This window comes from Scyliorhinus canicula, chromosome 4 (genome assembly GCF_902713615.1).
Source record: "Scyliorhinus canicula chromosome 4, sScyCan1.1, whole genome shotgun sequence".
NCBI lineage: Eukaryota > Metazoa > Chordata > Chondrichthyes > Carcharhiniformes > Scyliorhinidae > Scyliorhinus > Scyliorhinus canicula.
The window spans coordinates 52,236,408-52,259,259 of record NC_052149.1 but is presented as its reverse complement, the minus strand read 5'-3'; the positions used below and the strand labels follow the sequence as shown (position 1 = coordinate 52,259,259).

Here is a 22,852-nt window from a genome sequence, read left to right as displayed (position 1 = left end):
GATCAACGAGATACCAGCAGAGCTATTGAAACATGGCAGGAACACTTGTCATTACAGACCTCACAGACTTGTTCAACAATATTTGTGCTGTGGAGGATGTCCCAGACAACTGGCGGAGAATGTCCCAGACGACTGGAGGCGGGGTAATTGTCAAGTTTTAAAATAAATTTAGAGTACCCAATTATTTTTTCCAATTAAGGGACAATTTAGCATGGCCAATCCACCTATCTTGCACATCTTTTGGGTTATGGGGGTGAAACTCACGCAGACACGGGGAGAATGTGCAAACTCCACATGGACAGAGTAATTGTCAAGTTGCCAAAGAAAGGAAACTTCAGTGACTGCAACAACTGGATGGACATAACACTACTATCAGTACCCAGCAAAGTCTTTAGCATGGTATTCCTCAACTGATTAAAAGCACAAGTTGACAGTACCCTTTGCGAAGAACAGGCAGGTTTCTGGAGTAGCAAATCATACTGCGAGCAAAGATTTGCACTCGGGATCGAGGAGCAGAGCCTCCAGTATCAGAAGCCATTTGTTAGCACTTAATTGATTTCAAGAACACTTTTGAAGCATCCATTGGCAGTCACTCGGGTACATTGCAAGACAGTATGACATCCTGGAGCAATATATTAACACCTTCAAAGCCTTGTACTGTGACTCCAGCTGCTGCTTCAAGACAAACATTGACACCACAGACTCCTTCAACATCATTCCTTTCCTCTTGGTTATCAATTTCATCATGAAGAAAGCGATTGTGGGTGCAGACTTTGGCATCCCATGGCAGCACCATCGCTGGGCAGACATGGATTTCGCAAATGACACCACCTTGCTGGCAAAAGAAGCTCCAAAGCATGACCACCAGTCTTGAGAGAGGCAGTGCTCTGGGTCTGATCCCGGCCCTGGGCCACGGTCCATGTGGAGTTTGCACATTCTTCCCATGTCTGCGTGGGTTTCACCCCCACAACTCCAAGATGTGCAGGTTAGGTGGATTGGCCATGCTAAATTACCCCTTAATTGGAAAAAAAAAATTGGGTATTCTAAATTTAAAAAAAAAAGAGAAAAGGAGACGCTAAGGTTGGTCTAAGCATCAGCTGCAAGAATATCAAGACCATGACAGCTGGATGGTAACGGGGCCCACCCATCACCTTCAGGCAACAGAGCATAGAAGATGTCAACTACTTCACCTACCTAGGAAGCAATATCTTCTGGGAGGCAATTTGTAGAGGTTAACGGCCGCACAAGCAACTCCCCACGGTCAGGGCATCCAACACCATCAGTGTGGCCATGAAGCTGCGATTCTACAACATGTTGCTCGGCACAACATCGAGGGCCGAAGGGCCTGTTCTGTGCTGTACTGTTCTATGTTCTATGTCCATAGTAGTGCCAACTGCAATCTGTGTTAGCGAGACATGGATGAGAACAGTAATGGTGTCATATGAGTTGGATGTATTTCACCAGCATTGCCTATGTAAGATTCAAGGCGTCACCTGGAGAGACAACATCACCAAGAAGAAGTTCTGCAGAGAACTGGCCAGAAGCAACTGCGGTACATCGGGACGGAGAGACAACTGAGACTGGCAGGATACATTTTGTCTCTCTGAAAGCTCTTCCAAAGTGGCAATGGAATGGACACCACCAGAAGGAAAAAGATGATGACCAAAGAATACCTGGCAAAGTACATGATAGGAGAACCTTAAAGAGTGGGACACTACCTGGCTGGAGTGAAAGAGATTGATGGACCGGGGCTGGTGGCAGAGTCTTGCTTGTTCCACACAGTAGCGGAGGAACTAAAGTTATAAACGATGATCTGTATAGTTTCAGCATTGTTTTGTTTCAGATTTCCAACATTTACACATTATTTCCTTTAATCACGAATTAACCCAGTAAAATCAAGAAATTGGCCACTTTTCATTAGACTCTTAAGATGGTTACAAAGTGATCTACTCAAAATAGAGAAATTTTGATTGTGTAAGTCTTATATTATTTCTACAGACTGGTGAATTGGTAACTATAGAGAACATAAATAAGATTGTTGGAGGTTGATGTGAGAAATAAAGGTTACGGGGCATACCCGAAACCATAATGGAAGTGGAATCTAAAATGGCTTTTAAAAAAGATTTTGCTAAATGTTTGAGAAATTTAATATTGGAAATTGCATGGGAATGGGACAGTTGTGCATGGGGCAAAATGGCAAGTATGCTTAAAATTATAAAATTCAGTGGATTTAGCACCAGAATTAAGTTTCCATGCAGTTTTTTAATGTCATATTTTCTCTAATGTTTGGTGTCCTCTCTGTTTCAGGAAATTCTTGTTTCAGTTTTCTAAAATTAAAGGTACTTATTGTACTCTGTAAAGTGGAGGACAAATGAGGTTTCATAATGCGAATAGACAGTCAAGTTTGTTTATATGTAATAATTTGTGCATGATCCATGAATTACCTTTATGAAGGTTTATGTTCACTGAATCATAGAAACTTTAAAAAAAACATTTGGTTTTTGTCCAGTATTCCTACTTTTTGTCCGTAACCCTTTAAGTCCCTCATCTTTAAGTTCCTGTCCAACTTCCTGTTAAAAATAATTATTGTATTAACATAGAACATAGAATAATACAGCACAGAACAGGTCCTTCGGCCCTCGATGTTGTGCCAAGCATTGTCCTAAACCAAGATCAAGTTATCCCACTCCCTGTCATTCTGGTGTGCTCCATTTGCCTATCCAATATAGTGTCCACTTTTCCAGGTAATGTTTTGTATCACGGCAACTTTTACTGAAAAAGTTTCTTCTCTTTTCCCCACCTCTTGATTTTTATCTGATGATTTTGAATTCATGACCTCCAGTTATTTACCAGGCAGTAATTTCCTATCTTGGAAACCTCTTAATTTGATCTCCTTTTAACCTTCTTTATTCCAAAAAGAACAGTCATATTTTCTCCAACCTTTCAAACTGAAGTCCTCCTTGCTTGGTAACATCTGTACTCTTTCTAATGGTTTTATATCTTTTGAGTGTGCTGCCCAGAATTACCTACAATATTCCAGCTGAGGCCCAACAAGTGATTTTAAAATTCTAGCTCCTGTTGATCTCCATTGTTACAAATATTACTTGATACCCTGCAGTAGCTGAAACTCCAATAAAATGTTGTTAAATTATTTGTATATGGTCTTGTATTTTTACGTTAATTCGCGTTGCCATTTTAGGAGCATTAAGTGCAAATGAGAAATTATTATAAATTAATAGATGTAAGCAAAAGTTAAAATTTCATCCTTCAGTAGATTTATTTTGGGTGTCATTTTGATGGGTGCTTCTTCGGTTTTCCAAGAGTTGGTTCAAGGAGAGTTGAATGAATGATTGACCAATGTGCATTTGACAAGTATAAATTAATAAAACTAAATAGATATGTAGAATTAAAGTAGGTTTACATTTGTAATAATGCCTGGATTTATTTCTTTTTTTCCCAGATGAGACTGAGTCTCCAAGTATATTTGAGGCAAAGTGGAGTCAGATTTTGGATCCACCCTCTCACCTGCTGTCATTAAATCCAGCCTTGTCGAATGTGGGAACTTTGCCCAGCGAGGTACAAGCAAGACTAAAATGTAATTCTTCACCTAAACTGGAAACTGCAGTGTTTGGAAGAGGGAATCATTGTCTTAATGGAAATGATACCATAGAAAATCTACCGCTTGATATGCAAGGAATTAATAATGAAGGAGTCGCTGTGAGGAACAAAGACAGTAATTGTGAGCATTGGCCAAATTCTCCTGAATCATCAGCAAAATCTACTTGTGAAAATGAACTGAACTTTTCTGAAGATATGAATTCAAGTATATTTGGATTAGTTATGCAGAATTCTGACAGTCAACCAGCAGAGTGTGATGTTTTATTGCAGGAAGACAACTCTAACAGCCTAAATATGTTGAATGTGAACAGCTTTATAGTAGAAAATTCAAATCTGCAAAGTGGCCAATTGTTATCTGACATGAATGGTCAAACAGAGAAGATGGTTGCAATGCAAAGTATTGAACAATTAAATACACACTGTTTGGATGAGCTGTCTGTAAAAACTTCATTTGAAAGTTTAAGGAACTGTACAAATATGGAAAATATGTCGCCTGATTCAAAGGCGTCTTGGGTGGTGGATGATTTATCAGTTTGTAAACGGCATGCATTATCTGGGTTGGATTGTGCTACTGGCAGAAATGAATTGAATGATTCATTCTCTAGAAAAACTGAAGTAAATGAAGTTGCTGTACAACTTGAAGATGGATCACTAATACATGTTGAAAACAGTAAAGTTGTAAAAACTGGAGATTATGTCGATGGAAACTTAGATGAAAGAATTAATACACAGATAGTGGGTGACCCGGATAATTTTGCTGGACTAAAAATGGACTCTGAGAATACACAATCTCAACAATCTGAGATCTGTTCTGTAATTAACAAGCCAAATCTGATGGCAATACAATATAACTCCTCAAATAATGGTAGTTGTGGAGATGATGGTTACCATTTTGAGAATGACATCAGTGTTTGCCAAAACAACAATGAAATCAATGACATTTCTTTCATGCAGGGCGGTACCACTGACCTGTCTTATCATTCACGTAAAATATCATCTCAGTCTGAAGCAAAATTTGATCAGGTAACTCAGTGCATGGGACAAAGCAATCATGAAGCATTGGAAGATGATTCATTGTTACAAAACAGGATTATGAAGAAAGACTCTGGAAATAATGGTGAGATTGTTTTAGATCTAACAAAACCATTGGCAGACTCTGTGGTTCCTGGTGAAGATTGGCTGGAAGGATCAAACATCTTGTGTGCTAATGTGAAGGAACAAGTGTCATCACCTTGCTGTTCATGTGATGGATTGGACTCGACATCCATCCCAAGTTCAACCACAGTCTGTGTTTCTAAATCTTTGCCTTTAAAAGAGGATTCAGTAACTGAAGAGAAGGAGATTGAGGAGAGCAAGTCTGAGAGCTACAACTACACACAACACCGGGAAAACGATACAATGGAAATAGGAGTGACTAACGGCATGACCAAATTAAGTATTTCTAGTGATATTGCTGATCAATTGAAAGACAATTATTTTAAAACTCCCACCCAGTCTGCTGCAGTAGCTTGCGTTCATGAAAATGCAGCCAAATTAGCTCTAAATAATGCGCAACCAGTCAGTATTCCGTTTGGAGGTGCTCGACCCAAGCAACCTCTGAACTTGAAATTACAAATCCCAAAACCTTTGACTAACCAATTATTGAACGACTTGGGCTCAACCAACTCAGCAAACAATGCAAAAAACAAAAATGTAGGATTTATTGATAAAACAGACCACCCTGAGGATGCCTCCTTCTGTTCTTTGAATGATGGTGCTTTAGATTGCAGCATTAATGGTGATGAATTAGGAGTGTGTTATGCTGGGGCTTCCAAAGATATCAACTCTGATTATACTTTGGGAGCTGAAAGTCCAGATAATGACCTACGAGCGGGACAGTTTTCAGGAACCCTCAGAAAGCCATTTACAACTCTAGGTGATGTAGCTCCGGTATGGGTACCAGATTCCCAAGCACCAAACTGTATGAAATGTGAGCTGAAGTTTACGTTTACAAAGAGACGTCATCACTGCAGAGCTTGTGGAAAGGTGAGTTGTCTTTCTGATTAGGCGTGTTTATATTTTCAAAGAATTTTTAAAACCATGTGGTTTAAACATTGAGTAATTGAGTGGTGTACTGTGGGGGGGGGAGAAACTAACAAACCTAGATATTGTTTCAAATTGAGTTGTTGAGAATGGGACAGATTAACAGTGACTAACAGGAAATGACTGGTTCTTCCACACATGTTTGCTGCTAAAACCTCAATGGTACACAAGGCTAGCTGAAAGGATGCCTGGTTTTACCCTTTTTTGTCCTTCAGTCACTGCTTATTCTCTATTCCACTCTACCTCCAATTGCCTGGCTGGGAATCGTGGCCTGTGATAGGTAGTTTGAGTCTTACCAGTGCAAGGAGCAGGCTTGTACCTAATAGTGCTGTATTACCTATTAGATTTTTGGTGTGGTAGGTGTTTTGCTAGAAAGCTTACCAATCTGGTGGTACTCTCGCACTTGTAGTTTGTATTTTTAATTGTTCTTCCATTGTAAGCAATTTTGCAAGTAAACTGAAGGTTATTGATAAGTAAAATTCTGGAACTGCAAAGACAATACAGTCTCTTATCCTATTTCATTTGATTATGTTGTTTTACAAAATAGAAATAGTGGCTTGGGCACAATTATTATGACAGAGCTCTATAAAACACTGGTTGGGGGACACAACTGGAGTACTTTGTGCTGTTTTGGTCACCACACTATAGGAAGGAAGTGATCGCATTGGAGAGGGTGCAGAGGAGATTCACCAAGATGTTGCCTGGGCTAGACCATTTCAACTACCAAGAGAGATTGGATTGGCTGGATTTCCCCCCTTGGAATAGGAAGGCTGAGGGAAGACCTGACTAAGGTGGATAAAATTATGAGGGGCATAGATAGGGTGGGTAAGAAGGAACATTTCACTTCGGTGGAGAGATCAATAACCAGGGGGCATAGATTTAAGGTAAGGGACCAGAGGTTTAGAGGGGATGTGAGGACAGACTTTTTCACCCAGTGGGTAGTTGGAATCTGGAGCTCATTGCCTGAAAGGGTGGTAGAGACTGGAACATTTGAGAATTATTTTGATGAACACTTGAAATGCCTTGGCATGCAAGGCTGCGGGCCAACTACGGGAAAATGGCATTAGAGTTCATAGGTGCTTGATGTCTGGTGTGGAGACAATGGGCCTCTTTCTGTGCTGTAAAGCCTCTGACTATAATGGATACAAAAATTCATTGTCAAAGCCCATCTGTGAAATTGTTTTTTAATTTTCTGTTCTTTATCTAAAGCTAAATGTAAAGTCGCCATAGCCCCAAATGACCATAGACTGCTTTCCCCTTTGAGGGGGAGAGCTGACTGGTGGTGATTTAATCTGAGGATCACCACACCTCCGGTGAGGGGTAAAGTTGAATAACGTCCGCCGGTACGGGAATTGAACCCGCGCTGTTGGCCTTGCTCTGTGTCATAAACCAACTGTCTAGCTAAGTGAGCTAAACTACCCCCCTTTTTCTTTTTTTAAAATAAATTTATAGAGTACCCAATTCGTTTTTTCCAATTAAGGGGCAATTTAGTGTGGCCAATCCACCTACTCTGCACATCTTTGGGTTGTGGGGGCGAAACCCACACAGACATGGAGAGAATGTGCAAACTTCACACGGACAGTGACCTAGAGCCGGGATCGAACCTGGGACCTCAGCGCCGTGAGGCAGCAGTGCTACTCACTGCGCCACCGTGCTGCCCTGCCCCCCTTTTTCTACAGCTATCTTGCTACTACTTCGTCTTTAACTACATGGTCTTGATCATTGTATATTTTGATGTGCCTTTGCCAAATCCTAAGTTCAAAACATATCTAATCAAAACTAATTTCAATTCCAGTTTGCCCCATGTTATCAGTACATAGGAACAGGAGTAGGTCATTCAGATCATTGAGTCTGTTCCACTATTCAATGAAATCCTGGCTGATCTGTGGCCTAACTCCATATACCTGCCTTTGGCCCATATGCCTTAATACCATTGCTTAACAAAACTTTACCTATCTCAGATTTATAAGTAACAATGATCTCTCATCAATTGCCTGTTTGTGGAAGAGAGTTCCAAGCCTCTACCACCTTGTGTGTAGAAGTGCTTCCTAACATCTCTTCTGAATGGTCTGGACCTAATTGTTCAGCTATTCCCCTAGTTCTAGAACCTCCAGCGAGTGGAAACAGTTTATCTTTATCTACCCAGTCCTGTTAATATCTTTGCAGACTTCTATAAGATCACCTCTTAACATTCTAAATTCTCGAGAAAACAGACTTAATTTGTATAATCTCCCCATATAAATTAATCCCTGAAGTCTAGGTAAACCTACATTACACTCCCTCCAAGGCCAAAATATCCTTCCCAAGGTGTTGTGCCCAGATCTGCTCACAGCACTCTACACGCAGGGTCTGAGCGGGTTTTGTAAAGCAGCAGCATAACTTGTGCTTCCTTATACTTCAGCCCTCCAGATATAAAGGCTGCCACCGCCTGAAGAACCCTTGTACTGATCCCCTCGGGGCAAATTTCACCTTCTCCAATTTAATGAACCCCGCCATATCATTGATCCAGGTCTCCACGCTTGGGGGCCTCGCATCCTTCCATTGGAGCAATATCCTCCGCCGGGCTACTAGGGACGCAAAGGCCAGAACACCGGCCTCTTTCGCCTCCTGCGCTCCCGGCTCCACTGCAACCCCAAAAATTGCGACTCTCCAGCCTGGCTTGACCCTGGATCCCACCACCCTCGACGCCGTCCTTGCTACCCCCTTCCAAAACTCCCCCAGCGCTAGGCACGCCCAAAACATATGGGCGTGGTTTGCTGGGCTCCCCGAGCACCTAGCACACCTGTCTTCGCCCCCAAAAAACCTACTCATCCTCGTCCCAGTCATGTGGGCCCTATACAGCACCTTGAACTGTATGAGGCTAAGCCTCGCACAGGAAGAGGAGGAATTCACTCTCTCCAGGGCACCCGCCCACGTCCCCTCCTCAATCTCCTCACCCAGCTCCTCTTCCCATTTACCCTTCAGTTCCTCCACCGAGGCCTCGTCTACCTCCTGCATTACCTGGTGTATGTCCAAAATCCTCCCTCCTCCAACCCACACCCCCGAGAGCACCCTGTCCCGCACCCCACGTGGGGTCAGCAAGGGAAACCCCTCCACCTGCCGCCTGGCCAACGCCCTCACCTGCATGTACCTAAACATGTTCCCCGGGGGAGCCCAAACTTCCCTTCTAACTCCCCCAGGCTCCCGAACCTCCCCTCCACAAACAGGTCCCTCAACCTCCTAACCCCTACCCTGTGCCAGCCCAGAAATCCGCCATCAATGCCCCCTGGGACAAACCGATGGTTCCCCCGTATCGGGGCCTCCATCGAGCCCCCCACTTCTCCCCTATGCCGTCTCTATTGCACCCAAATTTTGAGGGTAGCCGCCACCACCGGGCTCGTGGTATACCTCGTTGGAGGGAGCGGCAACGGCGCCGTTACCAGCGCCTCCAGGCTCGTGCCCACACATGACGCCACCTCCATCCTCTTCCATGCTGCCCCTTCCTCGTCCATTACCCACTTACGCGCCATCGTTGCGTTGGCAGCCCAATAGTACCCACAGAGGTTGGGCAACGCCAGCCCCCCCTATCCCTGCCCCGTTCCAGGAGCACACTTCTTACCCTCGGAGTCCCATACGCCCACACAAATCCCGTAATACTCCTGTTGACCCTCCTAAAAAAGGCCTTCGGGATAAGGATGGGGAGGCACTGGAACAGGAACAAAAACCTCGGGAGCACCGTCATCTTAACGGACTGCACCCTCCCCGCCAGTGACAGCGGTAACATATCCCACCTCTTGAACTCCTCCTCCATCTGCTCCACCAACCTTGTGAGGTTGAGCTTGTGCAGGGCCCCCCAACTCCCAGCCACCTGGACACCTAGGTACCTGAAGCTCTTCCCTGCCTGCCTCAGTGGGAGCCTACCAATCCCCTCCTCCTGATCCCCCGGGTGCACAACGAACAGCTCGCTCTTGCCCAGGTTCAACTTATACCCAGAGAAACCCCCGAATTCACTAAGAATCCTCATCGCCTCCGGCATCCCCCCACCGGGTCCGCCACATACAGCAACAGGTCGTCCGCATAAAGCGACACTCTATGCTCCTCCCCACCCCGCACCAGGCCCCTCCAGTTCCCTGACTCCCTCAACACCATGGCCAGGGGCTCAATCGCCAACGCGAAGAGCAAGGGGGACAGTGGGCACCCCTGTCTCGTCCCCCGGTACAGCCAAAAGTACTCCGACCTCCTCCTATTCGTGGCTACACTCGCCATCGGGGCCTCGTAGAGCAGCTTCACCCAACGGGTGGTCCGGACAGGTGATCCTGGTCCGGACCGTAGGGATCGACTCCTGTCCTCTTCCTACGCCGGGATTTGCCGACAGAGTTCCGTTGGGGGCCCTTGAAAAGAGCCCCAAAGTCCGTTTTCAACGGGAGCTGCTGAACGTGCGGCTTAGCTCCGCATTGCCGCCACCGGAAGTCTCCATTAGCCCTCTTGATTGCTTTCTGCACTTGTTCATGGTATTTTAAAGATCCGTGCACCTGAACCCCCGGTCTCTTTGGACACCCACTAAATTTAGCTTCACACCGTCTACAAAATGATTGATCTATCCTTTTTTTGGTCTAAAATGGATATCCTCAACTTACTTGCATTGAAATTCATCTGCCACAGTTTTGCCCATTGACCTGGTCTGTCAATATCCCTGTAATTTTATGCTGTCATCTTCAATGAATTCTCCTCTTGTCCCCTCTGAGGTGTATCAACCATTGCCGACTCCGCGATCAGCTACACCTCCGTGGGAACATCTGGAAATGTGGTTCAGTAATAAAAATATAATTCAGAATTAAGAATATGCGTTTTGTATGTGTTGTTGGGAGGACAGTAGTACATGACTATTTGCATATATTCACTTCGTGAACTGACATTAATAGAACATTGAAAATTGGCAAACTGAATAGAATGTTGAAAGTTGGCAAACTGAAATTTTTTTAAAAACAAGATACTCCTTTTAAAAATAAATTTAGAGTATCCAATTCTTTTATTTTCCGATTAAGGGGCAATTAGGGTACCCTGTTTCTCCAACACAAAATTGGTGTTCGTACCATTTGGCCGTGTATATATTTTTTTACTGTTTTAATAAAAAGATATGGCTAAGTCACTCTGCGCACCTTTGGAGTGTGGGGGTGAGACACACGCAGACACGGGAAGATTGTGCAAACTCCATACGGTGAACTGGGGCTGGGATCGACCCAAAACAAGATACTATTAAGTAACCAGCGGGTCACACCGTATCTGTGTAGAGAAACCCTTCAAAGGGTCATCTTTGCAAATACTGCCTGACCTGCTGAGTATTTACAGCACTTTGTTTTATTTTGGATTCCCAGCATCTGCATCATTTGGTAACTGAAATTAAATGTCATGAACGTACAAGTAAATTGAATCACTAATGCTGAGTAGCTACTGAATAGAATGTCAAAACTTTTTATAACCACCCAGATTTCTAATTAAAAAAAAAAAGTTATGAAGGGCCATAGTCCATAGTGCAAAATACTCCCAGAGTGGGAGACTAATGATTTAAATCAAGAGCTGTTTATTCAATGGATGCCAATAGATTGTTGGAGAGATTTTGGAATAAGGGAGGTAACAATTTCTGATGTCCTTGAAATGAATGAGTTAAATTCAGTTAGCTTACATAAAAATAACTTTTTAAATCCTTCTTTCATGGGATGCACATCCCTAATTGTCCTTGAGGAGGTGGGGAGTCTTGAACTGTTGCAGTCCATGTGGTGTAGGTACATCCACCGTGCTGTTAGGAAGAGTTTCAGGATATTGGCACAGCAACTGTAGATGAACAGTTATAGTTGCATGTTAAGATGGTGTGTGACATGGAGGGGATCATAGGTGGTGATCCTATGTGTCTGTTGTCCATGTCCTTTTGTAAAATAATCTTTATTGTCGCAAGTAGGCTTACATTAACACTGCAGTAAAGTTACTGTGAAAAGCTCCTAGTCGCACATAGTGGTAGAAGCCATACATTTAGAAACATAGAAAGTAGGAGCAGGAGTTGGCCATTTGGCCCATTGAGCCTGCTGCGCCATTCGTTATGATTGTGGCTGATCATCCAACTCCGTATCCTCTTCCTGCTTTTCCCCCATATACTTTGATTCCTTTAGCTCCGAGAACTATAACTAACTCTTTTCCCTCCCCTCCCCATTCTTCCAAGCTCCAATGGATATAATCCTAATTGACTCGATCTCTTCTCATATGTCAATCCTGCTATCCCAGGGATTATTCTGGTAAACCCTCACTGCACTCCTTCCATAGCAAGAATATCCTTCCTCTGGTAAGGAGACCAAAACTGCACAAAATATTCCAGGTGTGGTCTTGCAAGGTCCTGTAGAATTGCAGCAAGACATCCCTTCTCCTGTAGTCTGATCCTCTTGCTATGAAGGCCAGCATACCATTTGGCTTATTTACCGCCTGTGGCAGGGGGATGGGAACCAGATTAGGAAGTTAGAGGTCAGTAAAGAAGCAGCAACTAAAGCCAGTAAGGTACGAGACAATAAACTCAATGTGACTATGGGGAAGAGTAGACAGGGAAGAGATGATGAACGCAAAGGTGGTCTGAGGTGCATTTATTTTAATGCGAGAGGTGTAGCAGGTAAGGCAGATGAACTTGGGGCTTGGATCAGTACCTGGGAATATGATGCTATTGGTATTACTGAGACTTGGTTGAGGGAAGGGCAGGACTGGCAACTGAATATCCCAGGGTATAGATGCTTCAGGAGGGATAGAGAGGGAGGTAGAAGGGGTGGAGGAGTTGCATTACTCGTCAGAGATGATATCACAGCTGTGATTAAGGAGGGCATGATGGAGGATTCGAGCACTGAGGCAATATGGGTGGAGCTGAGAAATAGGAAGGGTGCAGTAACATTGTTGGGACTTTACTACAGGCCTCCCAAAAGCGAGCATGAAGTAGAGGTACAAATATGCAGACAGATTATAGAAAAATGTAGGAGCAATAGGGTGGTTGTGATGGGAGATTTTAACTTCCCCAACATTGAATGGGATTCGTGTAGTGTTGGAGGCGTAGATGGAGCAGAGTTTGTAAGGAGCATCCAGGAGAGTTTTTTTAGAGCAGTATGTAAATAATCCAACTCGGGAAGGAGCCATACTGGACCTGGTATTGGGGAATGATCCCGGCCAGGTGGTTGATGTTTCAGTCGGTGATTACTTTGGGAATAGCGCTCACAATTCCGTAAGTTTTAGAATACTCATGGACGAGGACAAGAGGGGTCCGAAAGGAAGAGTACTAAATTGGGGAAAGGCAGAGTATAACAAAATTCGGCAGGAGCTAGGGAATGTGGATTGGGAGCAGCTGTTTAAGGGTAAATCCACATTTGAAATGTGGAAGTCTTTTAAGGAAAGGTTGATTAGAGTGCAGGACAGACATGTTTCTGTGAAAATGAAAGATAGAAATGGCAAGATTAGGGAACCATGGATGACGGGCGAAATTGTGAGACTAGCTAAGATGAAAAAGGAAGCATACATAGGATCGAAGCAACTCAAAACTGATGAAGCTTTGGAGGAATATCGGGAAAGTAGGACGAATCTCAAACGCGCAATAAAGAGGGCTAAAAGGGGTCATGAAATATCTTTGGCAAACAGGGTTAAGGAAAATCCCAAAGCATTTTATTCGTATGTAAGGAGCAAGAGGGTAACTAGAGAAAGGATTGGCCCACTTAAAGACAAAAGAGGGAATTTATGTGTGGACTCAGAGGAAATGGGTGAGATTCTTAATGAGTACTTTGCATCGGTATTCACAAAGGAGAGGGACAAGACGGATGTTGAGGCTAGGGATGGATGTTTAAATACTCTCGGTCAAGTTGTCATACGGAAGGGGGAAGTTCTGGGTATTCTAAAAGACATTAAGGTGGACAAGTCCCCAGGACCGGATGGGATCTATCCCAGGTTACTGAGGGAAGTGAGGGTCGAAATAGCTGGGGCCTTAACAGATATCTTTGCAGCATCCTTGAGCACGGGTGAGGTCCCGGAGGACTGGAGAATTGCTAATGTTGTCCCTTTGTTTAAGAAGGGTAGCAGGGATAATCCAGGGAATTATAGACCTGTGAGCTTGACGTCAGTGGTAGGCAAACTGTTGGAGAAGATACTGAGGGATAGGATCTATTCACATATGGAAGAAAATAGACTTATCAGTGATAGGCAGCATGGTTTTGTGCAGGGAAGGTCATGTCTTACAAACCTAATAGAATTTTTTGAGGAAGTGACAAAGTTAATTGATGAGGGAAGGGCTGTAGATGTCGTATACATGGACTTTAGTAAGGCGTTTGATAAGGTTTCCCATGGCAGGTTGATGGAAAAAGCGAAGTCGTATGGGGTTCAGGGTGTACTAGCTAGATGGATAAAGAACTGGCTGGGCAACAGGAGACAGAGAGTAGTGGTGGAAGGGAGTGTCTCAAAATGGAGAAGGGTGACTAGTGGTGTTCCACAGGGATCCGTGCTCGGACCACTGTTGTTTGTGATCTACATAAATGACCTGGAGGAAGGTATAGGTGGTCTGATTAGCAAGTTTGCAGATGATACTAAGATTGGTGGAGTTGCAGATAGCGAGGAGGACTGTCAGAGAGTACAACAAAATATAGATAGATTGGAGAGTTGGACAGAGAAATGGCAGATGGAGTTCAATCCAGGCAAATGCGAGGTGATGCATTTTGGAAGATCAAATTCAAGAGCGGACTATATGGTCAATGGAAGGGTCTTGGGGAAAATTGATGTGCAGAGAGATCTGGGAGTTCAGGTCCATTGTACCCTGAAGGTGGCAACGCAGGTTGATAGAGTGGTCAAGAAGGCATACAGCATGCTTGCCTTCACCGGACGGGGTATTGAGTACAAGAGTCGGCAGGTCATGTTACAGTTGTATCGGACTTTGGTTCGGCCACATTTGGAATACTGCGTGCAGTTCTGGTCGCCACATTACCAGAAGGATGTGGATGCCTTGGAGAGGGTGCAGAGGAGGTTCACCAGGATGTTGCCTGGTATGGAGGGTGCTAGCTATGAAGAAAGGTTGAGTAGATTAGGATTGTTTTCGTTGGAAAGACGGAGGTTGAGGGGGGACCTGATTGAGGTCTACAAAATTATGAGAGGTATGGACAGGGTGGACAGCAATAAGCTTTTCCCAAGAGTGGGGGGTGTCAGTTACAAGGGGTCACGATTTCAAGGTGAGAGGGGGAAAGTTTAAGGAGATGTGCGTGGAAAGTTTTTTACGCAGAGGGTGATGGGTTCCTGGAACGCTTTACCAGCGGAGGTGGTAGAGGCGGGCACGATAGCATCATTTAAGAAGCATCTAGACAGGTATATGAATGGGCGGGAACAGAGGGAAGTAGACCTTGGAAAATAGGAGACAGGTTTAGATAAAGGATCTGGATCGGCGCAGGTTGGGAGGGCCGAAGGGCCTGTTCCTGTGCTGTAATTTTCTTTGTTCTTTGTTCTTTGCTCTATCTGCACATTTACTTTCAATGACTAGTGCATGAGGACACCAGGTCTCATTGCACATTCTCCCCATAATCTACAGCCATGTTCAAATAATAATCTGCCTTCCTGTTTTTGCTACCAAAGTGGATGACCTCCAATTTATCCACATTATACTGCATCTGCCATGCCACTCAGTAAACTTGTCCAAATCACACTGAAGCATATCTATATCTGCACCCTCCTCTTTTCAGCGTTCCACCCAGCTTCGTGTCATCTGCAAATGTGCGGATATTACTTTTGGTTTCCTCATCTAAATCATTAATATATATTGTGAATAGCTTAGGCCCCCATCACTGACCTCTACGGTACCCCATTGCTATTTGGAAAAAGATGCGGTTTTCCCCACTTTTTGCTTCCTGTCTGCCAACCAGTTTTCATTCCATTTCAATACACCACTCCCAATCTCAGTGTTTTAATTTTACATGCTAATCTCTTGTGTGGGACTTTGTTAAAAGCCTTCTAAAAGTTCAAATAAACCACATCAACTGACTACCCCTTGTCAACTCTACTGGTTACATCCTCGAAGAATTCTAGTAGATTTGTCGAGCATGCATGATTTCCCTTCCATAAATTCATGCTGGCTCTGTCCCATCTTGCCACTGTTTCCAAGTGATCTGCTATTGAATAATTTGCAATGGATTCTAGCATTTTCCCCACTACCGATGTCCGGCTGACTGGTTTAGAATTCCTGTTTTCTCTCTACCTCCCTTTAAAAAAAAAAAAAAAAAAAATTTTTTTTATTGGAATATTTTACAGAAAATATAACAACAAACAATGAAATGCAACAAAATACCCCCATAATAAGTGTAACACCCCCCAGACCGTATCAGCGCATGTATCACATCCCCCCCCCCCCATCTCTACCCCGCTCCAAAAACCCTCGGGGTCCCATGCGCCCAAACAAAGCTCATGATGCTGCTAGTCACCCTTCTAAAAAAGGCCCTCGGGATAAAGATGGGCAAACACTGGAAGAGGAACAAGAACTTTGGGAGAACCGTCATTTTGACAGACTGCACTCTACCCGCCAACGATAGCGGCACCATGTCCCACCTTTCAAATTCCTCCTCCATCTGCTCCACCAGTCTGGTAAAATTAAGCTTATGGAGAGTCCCCCAACTCCTGGCCACCTGCACCCCCAGGTATCTGAAACTCTTCACTGCCCTCTTAAACGGGAGCCTCCCAATTCCTTCCCTCCTGATCACCCGGGTGTACTACAAATACCTCGCTCTTGCCTAAATTTAACTTATAGCCCGAGAAGCCCCCAAATTCCGCTAACAGCTCCATCACCCCCGGCATTCCCCCTTCTGGGTCCGCCACATACAACAGCAGGTCGTCCGCATACAACGATACCCGATGTTCCTCCCCAACCCGCACCAGACCCCTCCATCTCCCTGACTCCCTCAACGCCATAGCCAAAGGTTCAATCGCCAATGCAAAGAGCAAGGGGGACAGGGGGCACCCCTGCCTGGTCCCACGGTAGAGCCTAAAGTACTCCAATCTCCTTCCATTGGTGACTACACTCGCCATCGGAGCCGCGTAGAGCAGCCGCACCCATTTGATGAATCCCTCCCCGAATCCGAACCGTTCCAGCTCCTCCCACAGGTACCCCCACTCAACTCTATCAAACGCTTTTTCCGCATCCAGCGCCACCACTATCTCCGCCTCCCCCTCCACTGCCGGCATCATAATAACATTTAGCAGTCTCCGCACATTCGTGTTGAGCTGCCGTCCCTTGACAAATCCTGTCTGATCCTCGTGTATCACCCCTGGCACACAGTCCTCTATCCTGGTGGCCAGGATCTTCGCCAGCAACTTAGCGTCAACATTGAGGAGCGAGATAGGCCTGTATGATCCACACTGCAAGGGGTCCTTATCCTGCTTTAGGATCAGAGAGATCAGTGCCCGCGACATCATCGGGGGCAAAGCCCCCGCCCTCCCATGCCTCATTGAAAGCTCGCACCAACATGGGGCCCACCAGATCTGCATACTTTTTATAAAACTCCACCGGGAACCCATCCGGCCCCACTCCGGGTGAGCACCATAAATTATGGGGAATGCTCCTCTAGACACCTTCCCCCACCGGGATTTGTCGAGACAGCGCCGTTTGGGGCCCTCAAATCGGCCCAAAAGTCCTTAAGTAGCAGGAGCTGCCGAACGTGCGGCTTAGCTCCGCATAGCCGCAACCGGAAGTCCTCTACCTCCCTTTTTAAACAGTATGGTTACATTAACTACCCTCAAATCTGTAGGAACTGTTCCAGAGTCCATAGAATCTTGGAAGATGATGACTAATGCAGGCTGCTTCCTGACCTGCTCTGGGATGTAGATTATCAGTCCCTAGGGATTTATTGCCTTTCAATCCCATTAATTTCTCCAATACCCATTAATTTTGCCAACTAGTACGGATCACCTTCAGTTCCTCCCTCCCACTAAATCCTATATTGCCCAACATTTCTGGTATGTTGTTTGTGTCCTCCTTCATGAAGACAGAAACAAAGGATGGATTTAGTTGGTCAGCTATTTTTTTTGTCCCCCATTATGAATTTTCTTGTTTCTGACTTAAACCGCTATATTTGTCTTCACCAGTCTTTTTCTCTTCACATTCCTCTGGCAGCTTTTACAGTCAGGTTTTATGCTCCCTGCAATCTTACTCTCATACTCACTGAGCTCAGTAGGCTAGGCAGCTGGTTTGTAATGCAGAACAAGACCAGCAGCGCGGGTTCAATTCCCGTACCAGCTTACCCGAACAGGCGCCGGAATGTGGCGACTAGGAGCTTTTCACAGTAACTTCATACTTGTGACAATAAAAGATTATTATTATTATACTCTATTTTCCCCTTCTTTGACCTCCTTTGCTTAATTTTAAACTGCTTCCAATCCATAGTCTGCTGTTTTTTTTCTTTAAAATGTATTTTATTACAAACTTATCAAAACAGGTTACATCAAATAACCCCCCCCCCCCGGGCGACGAGCATCCTCAAACACGGTCACAAACATCCCCCACCTTTTCTCAAGCCCCCTTGCTGAGCCTCTTAACTCATACTTTATCTTCTCTAACCGCAGGAATTTGTACAGGTCATCCTAGCCCACTCTACCCCTTCTCCTTCCCACCACCACCGCCGCACCTTGTCCACATTCACCGCCCAATAATAATGAAGCAAGTTCGGCCACGCCAACACTCCCTGGCTGCCTCTGCCTCTGTAGCAGGGTCCTCCTCACCCTCGGCACCTTCTCCGCCCTTACAAATTCCGAGATGATCATGTCCACTTCCTGAAAAAAGGCCTTTGATATAAAGATCAGGAGAGCCTGAAAGATAAACGAGATCCTCGTCAGAACATTCATTTTCACCACTTCGACCCTCTCCACCAACGTTAAGTGCGGTGTATCCCACCTCCTAAGATCCTCCCTGGCCTCCTCCACCAGCTTTGTTAAGTTCCACTTATGGAGCCCTGTAGGCCTGCTGTTTTTTCTGACCAATTTTTATGCCTCTTCTAATGCGGTCTCCAATTTCCCTTTCCCATTTTACTTTTGCACCAGACAGGAATGAACAAATGTTGCACTTCACCCACATGCTCTTTCAATGTTTGCTATGACCTATCCACCATCATTCCACCATCATTCCACCATTATCATCACCATGGGGCAGCACGGTAGCATTGTGGATAGCACAATTGCTTCACAGCTCCAGGGTCCCAGGTTCGATTCCGGCTTGGGTCACTATCTGTGCAGAGTCTGCACATCCTCCCCGTTGTGCGTGGGTTTCCTCCGGGTGCTCCGGTTTCCTCCCACAGTCCAAAGATGTGCAGGTTAGGTGGATTGGCCATGATAAACTGCCCTTAGTGTCCAAAATTGCCCTTAGTGTTGGGTGGGGTTACTGGGTTATGGGGATAGGGTGGAGGTGTTGACCTTGGGTAGGGTGCTCTTTCCAAGAGCCGGTGCAGACTCGATGGGCCGAATGGCCTCCTTCTGCACTGTAAATTCTATGATTAAAAAAATGATAGCTAAATTCTATGATTCCTTTAAGTAACGTTCCCCAATTCATCATGGCCAACTTGCGCTTCGTACCTTCGTAGTTTTATTTATTTAGATTCAGGATCCCAGTTTTACTGTCCAATACGTCACTCTGCATCTTGATGAAGAATTCTATCATATGGTCGTTCCCAAGGGGCTTGCACAACTAGATTGCCAATTATTCCTTTCTCATTACACAATGCCCAGTCTGGGATGGCCTATTCTCTAGTTGGTTCCTCAATGTGTTTATCCAGAAAACCATTCTAAGATATTGTTACTAATTTTATTTTCCCAATCTATATTCAGATTAAAGTCACCCATAATTACAGATGTCCCTTGTATCTCGAATTTCCTGTTTAATGTGATTCCCAACACCACTACAGTTTGAAGGTCTATATACAATGCCTGGTAGTGTTTTTTTGCCCCTTAGTATTTCTTAGTTCTACCCATAAAGATTCCAAATCGTCAGAGCTAATTTCTTTCCTCAAGGTTGTGTTGATCCGCTTTTTAAAAAAAAAAAATAGTTATGGCCTAGCCACCATCATTCCTTTAAGTAATGTTTCCCAATTCAGCATGGCCAACATGCGCTTCATACCATCGTAGTTTTATTTATTTAGATTCAGGATTCCAGTTTCAAAGTCCACCAGGTCACTCTGCATCTTGATGAAGAATTCTATCATATGGTTGCTCATTCCCAAGGGGCTGGCACAACTAGATTGCCAATTATTCCTTTCTCATTACACAATGCCCAGTCTGGGATGGCCTATTCTCTCGTAAGTTCCTTAATGTGTTTATCCAGAAAACCATCCTAAGATATTGTTACTAATTTGATTATCCCAATCTCTATTCAGATTAAAGTCACCCATAATTACAGATGTCCCTTTGTCATTTGCATCTCAAATTTCCTATTTTATGTGATTCCCAACACCACTACAGTTTGGGGGTCTATATACAATGCCCATAATGTTTTTTTGCCCCTTAGTGTTTCTTAGCTCTACCCATAAAGGTTCCAAATCGTCAGAGCTAATTTCTTTCCTCAAGATTGTGTTATTTCCCTCTTCTTTGAAAAATAGTTTTATTCATGGCTTTTTACATAGATACACAAAATATCAGAAGAACAGCACATCAACTTAAACAAACAACTACAGATCCACAGCCTCCCCTGATACCAACGCACTCCATCACATCACTGACCTCTCAATCCTTGAAGAAATCAATGAACGGTTTACACCGCCGGGTGAACCGCTCTACCAACCCCCGTAAAGCGAACTTGATGTTCTGCAACCTCAGGAATTCTGCCAGGTCACTCGCCCACACCCCTGCATTTGGCGGCTCAATCCTGCCAACGAGCCCCAATAACTATATCTAATTCACACTCTTGACGTGTGCTTTATGGATGGTGGGCTGGCTTTGGGTGTTGGAAGACTAAATGCGCAGGTTCGGTGGATTGACCATTTTAAAATTGCCCCTTAGTGTCCAGGGATATGCAGCTTAGGTTACGGGAATAGGGGAAAGTGGGTTTGGGTAAAGTTCCCATTTGAATGGTTGTTGCAGACTCTGCACTGTAGGGATTCTGTGGGATAGGAAAGGTCTCATGATTGGCTTTTGTAACCACAGTACTTATGTGGCTGATCCAGTAACCTTTTGGGTCAATGGTAACAGCTAGGATATTAATGGTTGGGGAATTTAACAATGGTAGTGCCGTTAAATGTCCAAGGAGAATGGTTAGATTTTTCTCTTGTTGGAAATGGTCATTACCTAGGATTTGTGTGGAGTGAATATTCTTGGCTGCTTATCAGCTCAAACCTTGTGGTTGTGCGGGTCTTGCTGCATATGGTGTGGATTGCTTCAGTATACAAGAGTTGCGAATGGCAAAGCAAGCCCACCTGAGGGGAGTTGCATAAAAGGAGGTGGGAGAAAATAATTAATAAACAAATAAATAAAATAAAAATCGGGCATCGAAAAAGGGGGAACAGAAAAACAAGGGGAGAAGAAAAGATGAAAGGGAAGGGGGAGAAAAAAACGCCAGAAGGGAGCCAAGGGAAAGGGGGCACCAAAAGCAGGCGGGACAAAAGGCAAGCCAGCTCACGCGAGCGGATTAGCACACGAAGCAGCGGGACGGATGTACCGCCGCATCAAAAAGAGCCGGACAGACAGGTGCCCTCTCCCCTGGGGTTAGAGGGGGGCGTAAATTGGAAGGAAGCCTTTACTGAGGTGGTGAGGGAGCAGCTGCAGGCAATCAAGGCAGAGTTGAAAGCAGACGCAGAGGCCGCAGCACAGGCAGCAGTGGCCAGGGCCATGTCGGGTGCAGCAGGCTCTGACCAGATTGGAGGAGAAAGTGGAAGCTCAAGGGAAGAAACTGGAAGCTCAAGGGGGGAAACTGGAAGCCCATGAGGCAACCATTAAGGAGCTAGAGAAAGCAGCGACAGACATGAGCGACCGGGTCACGGCCCTAGAAAGGGAAGTGGCGAGTCTGGGCGCAACGCAGGGGAGCCTGAAGGGCAGGGTAGACGACCAAGAAAACAGCTCGAGAAGGCAAAATGTTAGGATAGTGGGCCTGCCAGAGGGGACCGAGGGTAGAAACCCCACAAAATACGTGGCTGCAATGCTGGGCAACTTAGTGGGCAGGAAAGCTTTCCCCACCCCACCGGATCTGGACAGAGCACATCGGTCGCTGCGCCCGAAGCCCAAGGAAGGGGATCAACCGAGAGCAGTCATAGCCAAACTGCACCGGTACCGGGATAGGGAGGCAATCCTGCGCTGGGCCAAGGAAAATAGAGCCAGCAAATGGGACGGGCACACCATCCAAATATATGAAGACCTTGGAGTGGATATATCTAAGAAACGGGCTGAGTTTAACAGAGCGAAAGCGGCTCTCTACAGGAACAAGTGCGTTTTGGTATGCTGTACCCAGCGAAGCTCTGGGTCACATACCAAAACAAGGAATATTTCTTTACAGCACCTGCTGAGGCGAATAGATTCGTCGAGGAGCACGGGCTGGAAGAACAGCAGGGGGGGTAGGGACGAGAGGCCCCTGGCAAGGAGCAACGACACGCCAATGGGTAGGATGGGGGAAGAGCAGGCAGAAAACCGTAGAGGCCAGGTAGAGGAGATGCGAGACAACAACCTCCGAGAGGGGAGCCACCGTAATAGCAGGAAAGCTAGCGCCGGGGGCACGCAACAAAGCAGGGCCGCTGCGCACCCCCAACAGGGGGGAAGGCGCCAGGCAGGGGAGGGGGGAGATCACCCACCAAAGTCGGGAGAGCAAACGGGGACAGGAATAGGGTATAGAGGAGCAAAGGAGGGGTATACAGGGGAGGAGGGTAGAGGGAGAGACCAGGGGGGGGCACACGGAGGGGAAAGGTAGGGTCAAAGGGACAAACGAGGCCAGGAAAGGAACAGGGCTACAAAGTACCACAACCAAGGGCTCGGAACAAGGAACCGCTGCAAGCACCCACCCAGTACGGTCTGTGGGCGAAGGGGCCCCCCAGAGTGCAGGGGACTACCCGCGTGGCGGACACACAGTGGACGTCCATGGCGGGTGCCCCCAAGACAAGGGGAAACCCCGGAGCGCAGAGACCCGAATGCATGGGGAGAGCAGTGGTAGCGGCCATCCTGGACG

General features: G+C 45.5%; 1 protein-coding gene across 5 annotated transcripts in view; it reads left to right on the top strand.

The window, feature by feature from the left end:
• LOC119964578 (zinc finger FYVE domain-containing protein 9-like) overlaps positions 1 to 22,852 on the top strand; it is a 202,352-nt gene that overhangs the window by 98,108 nt on the left and 81,392 nt on the right. For all 5 annotated transcript variants that reach the window (XM_038794249.1, XM_038794247.1, XM_038794252.1 and 2 more), the window contains one exon: positions 3,461 to 5,643. In XM_038794249.1, the coding sequence (XP_038650177.1) occupies positions 3,461 to 5,643 (2,183 nt within the window). The remainder of the gene's footprint in view (positions 1 to 3,460; positions 5,644 to 22,852) is intronic.